This window comes from Haliotis asinina, chromosome 10 (assembly GCF_037392515.1).
Source record: "Haliotis asinina isolate JCU_RB_2024 chromosome 10, JCU_Hal_asi_v2, whole genome shotgun sequence".
NCBI lineage: Eukaryota > Metazoa > Mollusca > Gastropoda > Lepetellida > Haliotidae > Haliotis > Haliotis asinina.
Window position 1 is genome coordinate 27,653,041 of NC_090289.1, and position 7,178 is coordinate 27,660,218.

The following is a 7,178-nucleotide window of genomic DNA, read 5'->3' on the forward strand; positions in this document are numbered from 1 at the left end:
TACTCCCTTAAATTAACTTATTTTGCAGAAAAAAATGATCACATTAAAAAATAAAGTATGATGAAAAGAAGTCTTACTTCATTTTCGCTGTCCAAATCTAGACTTGCCACACTTTGCTTGATCTTTTCTGGATAAAATTGCTTCAGGGTCTGTATGACAGACTAGTTCATACTTGACAGACATTCTTGTTCGTCTCTTATTTACCAAGGCATTTTTCATTCACCCATAGCCTGTCTCACAGTCCCTGAACCACATGTACAATAATGTTCCCTCCCTGCAAGCCCTTTATGCATCAGAAAATCCCCAAGTGATAACTTGCAGATTCCCCCAGGTTCTGAATTTCCAAGCAAACAGGGAATTAATCCACGCAGTCGTTAACTGTTGTGCTCCTCTTGAATTTGAGTGGTTACAGTCAACAGAGGCTTTTCGGTGATACTTTCCACCTGGGGAGGACGTATCTTCTTGAACAGTTCGGACAGGAAGCCACATAGAGCAGCTCCCAGGAACACCAAACCTGAAACATGGTGTGAGTGAGTTTAGCATGGGTTACTGAAAATCAATTTTAACCCTGATCTTCACAATCCCTGTAACATGGAATGGTAATCATGCACATTCACGTTCCGATATATAAATGTGTCGGTATTCTGCTGTACAACAGACCACCTTGCAAGTTGGCGCAAACGAAGCGCGAATAGCGAAGATACAGGGACGTTGGTTTGCGGCCGCTTGAATGTGACGCGGTTTTTGAAGATTTAAGAGAAATATTATTGAAAGGAATCCAGCTCATGTTTAGAATGATTTAACAAGATTGCACGGCCGCACCTGGAATTCCTTTTTTAGACACACGCACGCACAGTTTCATGGGATAAACATATTTCTTGCATTTTCATATGCCGTCGCAATCCTTCTCTCATTACGTTCTGGAACCTTTTGATTAACTTGGCGAAAACGCACAGTATTTCTGAATATTTTCTGACAGTACGTGTATAGCCATGGGTCACACTGATAACGAACGTACGAGACCAGTATCTTGTATGATCGGCAGATAGAGATAGGCTAATCAAATTCAGTGTGAACTTCACTCATCAACACCGACGTTTTTCAAAATCTTTATGTATTCTTGTCAAGATAGAGTAGCTTAACTGCGCAGTAGGCATCTTATCGTCAGCTGAATTAGGCAATAGGATTAAGATATAGCAACTGAAGTTCACAACACCAACCTTATCGTCAGTTTCATCAGTAAATGGGATTAGCAATGATAATTGGAATACGTATAAAAAAGGGATGTGCAGTCACAAATCATCCTGTGACTGCCGGTATTAAACTCCCTGTTTTACTCAGGTAAGAAACTTTCTCCTACTTTGACAAATCGTTACTATTGCTGTTCGGAATTATCTGTAATCTAGTGTTGATACTGACGTAGCTTGGCGGTCTGGTATATGCAGACCTGGGCTACGTCACAATGACGACAAGATATTGGGGGGAATTAACTTGGCAGAGCTGACTACTCGGCCATCACCTTAAAAACAGAGAGAAGGCTGCTGAGTCCTTTGAGTCTTTATTCGTAGCAGAGTGAGAAATTACATACAGAAAGAGATTTCAAACAATAATATACACGGTAGATACAGTAGATGTCTAACAATCAAATATAAAATTAGCGACATAAAAGAGGTACTGTTACTTGGTCGAAAGCTGTACGACTGAGTTGGTACAGTTCAAATATCTGAATCGCGCGTTACGGCGCATTACTGGTTATTAAAACAAATACGTTTGTGCAATTGCAAAGTAAATTGTGTATTATACTAGACAGGGATTTATTATGTCTTATTCTAGCTAATGTATATCATACAGGGACTGCTGACACTTACATTTACGGCATTCTAGCGTTACTGATGTATTTACATGTACATGTATTTTACATACTGTATTATTCCAATACCGTAAATGCTTAACCGTATGATAGACGTATCATAGCCAATATTCGCATGAGCTGGTATTTACGTGAGGTTACCCGCGGGTATTTACCACAATGTACACGTACTCATGCATACTGTTTAATGACTGTCTTTCACTTGGCATATCAACAGTCAATGTACAATTGAACTCACAGACTCATATCTACATATATAAACACACTATTTGCATCTATGTTGCCTTGTTGTATACTGAACTATATACAAGTACGGTTAAGGCTTTGAAAAGGGTAGAACACATAAGTGGAGTGCACACAATATAACTGCAAGACTTTAACTAGTGCAGTAATACAATCTTACCTTAAAAACAGAGAGAAGGCTGCTGAGTCCCTTGAGTCTTTATTCGTAGCAGAGTGAAGTGTCTGCTACTGGACTCAGCATATTGTACATTTAGGGACTCAGGCCTTCTGTGGAAGTTTAAAGTTACCAAATACTGTAGCTGTAATCCACATCTGGTATACTAATTGCAATTATGTCTTTTTCATACAGTGCACTGACCACATTCATATCACAACGCAACGGACATAAGCTATTTACAATGACGTTGCACCCGGTCATGCACTGCATGCTATGGCCCGAGGCACAACCATAGCGTAGCGACCGCTTGACTGAGTTGCATAATTTAAACTTACTTATGTGTGACGGCCAGTTACGTGGTCCGCAAGTCTGAATGTTTTCTGATTGTTGAATAAAATATTGCTGTAAATACGCAAGGTATTATTGAAATATGATCACCATAATTATGGTCTAATTATGGTGATTTTAAGACTATGACAATACTTTACCTATTGTTCCGACCCTTGGCACAACTGTTAGGTCTATGTGAAACGTGGCGTCATTAAATGTAGTTCCAACTACTCTGAATTGTATATTTGATAACGTTTAACTTTACATTGTTTTGTGACTATTGTGGATTGTATAAAGTGTGCCGTACATTGCGTTATCAGCACCTTGCTGTCTGTGCTGCATGAACATCTATTAGGTTGTATTTGACATATTTTATCTATTGTACAACGTTGTGAATACTATGCCTTTTTGTAACTGTGTAGATTGTATAAACGCCCTCTGGTTGGATGTGTAGAGCATTTAACAATGACATTACGTTGTATACTTTTGAATGTGTATCGTGATTATTGTAGTATGTATAATGAATCTACGTATAATGTTTATGTTCTTTGAAAGCTGATTGATAAGTATATTGTTACAGATTACTATTGAATTATGATGTAAAAATCATCCTGTGACTGCGGGTTTTAAAATCCCTGTTTCTTTTACTCAGGTGTTGTGTTGTGTTGTGTTGTGTTGTGTGTGGGTTGGTTTAGTCATACCTCTTGCCAAGCGAGCCAATTCCCCAAACTCGCGATTTAATATTTCATCATATTATGATGAAAACAAACCCCAAACAACAACAACAGCGAAACAAAACACACACATGCATCTGTTCCTTAAACAAACGTGTGGATTGACTCTTCCGTGAGCCCTACATAGTTACATTTAGTCTGCCTGCCTTGACTCTTTTGAATTCTTTCAGCCGTTTGAAGAAACTGTAAGCAACAAGCTTAGGGGTAACAACCAGTAGTCCTGCAGTCTCCATACTGTTGGTAGAGTTTGACGCCTTGACATTTTCGTAGCTCCTAGCAATATTCCGGCAATATAACCATACGGCGAGGGATACTATCATAAATGGGCTTCTCACATTGTACAGGTGAGGAATCGAACCTGGGTATTCAACATGATGACCGAAGGCTTTAATAATTACCCACTATGCTAGAGGGAGTGGGTTTGTTGACCTTACCCTTGTGTTACCACGGTACATTGTATAAGTAACATTGTAACAGGAACAGTCACGTCAAGATGAAACTGAAAAGGTGTTTAAGTAGAATTTCAGCGAGAATGATTTGCCGCCAATAACACACAGAAATGTAACCATAATTTGAAGTTTATGATCAGGATGTGATATTTATGTTCATAACCTTCACTAAATAAAATACACCTGAACCTACCTGCAAACAGGAACGCTGTGAGATATTCTCCACTGGTTTTCCATATAACGACTGGAAATGGCAAATGTTACACATAAAATTTATAAATATGGATCATAAAGCGATATTAATACTGTTTTACATTCATTACCAAAGGGAATTTGAGTAATCGTTCCAACATTCAGAATTCATGTACATAATACTTACCTTCGATAGAAATACCGATTATGTATCTGTGTATAAAACATCAGTTTGAGCTTCATATGGGTTAAATGCATTCAGTAATAATAGCCGGTTATGCTCTGGGAGACATGGTAATATAACCAGCAGTGCTTTGAGATCCCAGATGTTGGTTACATTGTTCTATCACCGATGCATGGGAATCATACCTGGCGTTCTGTATTAGCTTGTGACATCGTGGTTGATAAATAGCCTGTTCCAGTTTAACTGAAAAGCATGCTCATCATATTTTTCATTTTCTATATCGTTTAAATAGTGTCCTTTTTGTTTCTCAGTACAGCCTTTTCTGTTTTACCAACCTGAAGCTGAGGTCCGAAGATATGTAAAGTTATTCTTCCAATTTTAGTGTGTGTCTGTTAATGTTTAGCGATCACCCCCTCTTCAAATTAAGTTTGATTCATTTGGTTTTCACAGTATTCTTGAAATTTCGATGAAACTGTAATTTGATCCAGTGTGTTTCACAGCGTTAGTGCAATTCCTTACATGTGATAAAATCGGACATTGCATCATCTTTTCCTCTGCCTAGTGCCAAAACACAAACTCACTCAGCAATATACCAGCTATGGTGGCGGTCTGTAAATAATCGAGTCTGGACCAGACAATCCAGTGATAATCAACATGTACATCAATCATTCCACGACATTTGGATACAATGAGGCGTGTCAACCAAGTGAGCGAGCCTGACCATCCGATACCGTTAGTCGCCTCTTACGACAAGCAAGAGTTACTGAAGATCAATTCTAGAACGGATGATCACGGGTCCCCATAATCAAAAAGTATTATATAAGATCTCTTTACCTGCAGTCGGTGGCCCCACAAGACATCCAGCCCCAGCGAAGAACATTATGAGTCCAACGCCAAACGCGAAGTTGTTTACCCCTATACTGTCCATTGTCATCGGACTAAGAAGGGTAAATACTCCACCAACGTAGGTTCCGAACAGGAAGGCATATATGTACCGACCTGTCGAAGACTTGACAAATATCGACATAAAGAATGTCAAGGTACCAACAATTCCATTTGTGCCTGAGAAAAAGACCATCTTGCCAATGTTAGCATCATTTGCACCGATTCCAACCAGCGTTCGGGAAAAGAAACCACCCAGCCCCGTGAGCGAGGCGGCCATTGCTGCCTCTTGTTTCGTGGCACCGTTCTTGTAGTAGAAATCAGGCAGAAGAACAACGACCGATGAGAACCCGATAGAAAATAATGTCACGCCAAGGACAATGAATGTGAAGGAAATATTTTGTATCACCACAGTGAGAAAGGTATTCCAAAAGTTCAAGAAACGATTTTGAGTTTCTGGGCTATCCTCTTCCCTCCCCTGTTTCTGAATACGCTGTCTCTCTCGCTCGAATTTTGATGGTCGCATGAGGAACCCAAAGACACAGGTCTGGAATGATATGGCGCCAATCAATCTGAATGTTCCTTCCAGACCATAGAAGTCCAAAAGGGCCTGTGTCAATCTTGGGTGGACAAACATTCCGACACCGACGCCGGCAGTGCTTAGTCCGGTCACAAGGCTGCTGTCTTTAGGAAAGTAGTATCCTAGAATCACCAGCGAACCAGTATATGTCAGTCCACGACCAAAACCTGAGGAAGCAAAAAATAGAGAGCATTTAATTGTTAATATGTGTATTTTGAGCACATTTAGTTTTAAAAGAAGAAAGGAAAAGGGTTGTGATAACAACGCCATATATTCATGTGATGCATGAATGAGATGTCAATGAATAGAACGAACCCAGAGGTCACTCCTTCAGTGTCATGTGAGATGTGCTTATGTGGACACATTGCTAGTATTAAGAAATGGCATTTAATCACAAGGAAAATTACCTGCTAAGAAGCCGTAGGTTATAAACAGTAGTCGTATATCGGAGACCACACTACTGAGGGAGAACCCGATCAGACACGTGACCCCAGACAGCACCACACACACTCGACAGCTGAACATGTTGATAACAAAGCTTGCAGCTGGCCCTGAAAGACAAGACAACTATTAACGGACGACTTACCAATGGATATTGCGCAATGGTTGTTGAAGTGTACTGGGATCGGGTGACCATTTTCGCTGATGGCGGATATCATTCTATCCAACTTGTGTAATCTATACTTCACTCGTGAAGCTTCGGGTAAGAATTAGTTTTTAGCAACCTATGCTTGTCGTAAGAGGCATTAACTGGATCGGATGTTCGGAACTGCTGATTTGGTTAGGTCATGTCATCGCATCCCAGTTGCGTCGGTCGATATAAACTCACCCGTGAAGATGCGGGTTAGAGCTGCTGATCTTCACTAAACCCTTGTAAGAGGCGACTAATGGGATCGGGTGGTTAGGCTCGCTGACAAGGTTGACACATGTTTTCATATCTCGAATGTGTAGATCGATACTCATGATATGAATCACTGAATTGTCTGGTCCAGACTCAGTTATTTACAGACCGACATCATACAGTTTAAGTACTGCCAAGTGCGGCGTAACTAAAAAATACAAACAAAAAGTAAACCAAACCTGTGAGTGCAAACATGCAGTTGAACAGCGATCCCAACCATGCGAGCTCCTGAACTCCGTATAATCCCGTTTCTTCTAAGGAAACATGCATGACACCGGTGATGTACCCCATGCTTCCGCTCAGGAACAAGGAGAAGAAGGTGGAAACGACTATCACCCAGCGCCATCTGTCAGGCGGAGTGTCAGTGGGATGATCCATCACAAACTTAGGTCATCACCTGACAATAGAAAATTGCGGAAATATAACAACGTTCATAACGAGACAGATGTTGTCAGTAGGTACCTTACCTTACCTTACCTTACCTTACCGTTGCCCCCCCCCCCCCCCCCCCCCCCCTGGGTATGCTGATGGTTAAATAAGGCACATAAGCAACGCGAGAAAGAAACAGCAGCGGACATCTTGTGGAGGCGAGGGCAAGATCCAAGGGGTCGGCATCACAGGATTTATGAGATCCTTGGGAGGCTGCCAGGCCAATA

The 7,178-nt window shown here is 40.8% G+C and overlaps 1 protein-coding gene across 1 annotated transcript; it reads right to left on the reverse strand.

Annotated features, from left to right (window-relative positions):
• Positions 1 to 59: 59 nt before the first annotated feature.
• LOC137298468 (monocarboxylate transporter 2-like) lies at positions 60 to 6,919 on the reverse strand. The gene is made up of 5 exons (XM_067830742.1): positions 6,702 to 6,919; positions 6,029 to 6,172; positions 4,994 to 5,788; positions 3,977 to 4,027; positions 60 to 514 (listed from the first exon to the last, which is right to left on the reverse strand). Exons 1-5 carry the CDS (start codon positions 6,898 to 6,900, stop codon positions 375 to 377), a joined length of 1,329 nt encoding a protein of 442 aa, XP_067686843.1. The 5' UTR covers positions 6,901 to 6,919; the 3' UTR covers positions 60 to 374.
• Between the last annotated feature and the right edge of the window lie 259 nt (positions 6,920 to 7,178).

What these genes read in the sequence shown, in the direction of transcription:
- LOC137298468 (XM_067830742.1), bottom strand. Translation starts at nt 6,900, where the DNA reads ATGGATCATCCCACTGACACTCCGCCTGACAGATGGCGCTGGGTGATA. An exon ending in CTGCATGTTTGCACTCACAG is followed by an intron (nt 6,173 to 6,701) that starts GTTTGGTTTACT and finishes CTTGTCTTTCAG; the next exon opens with GGCCAGCTGCAAGCTTTGTT. An exon ending in CACAGCGTTCCTGTTTGCAG is followed by an intron (nt 515 to 3,976) that starts GTAGGTTCAGGT and finishes ACCATGTTTCAG; the next exon opens with GTTTGGTGTTCCTGGGAGCT.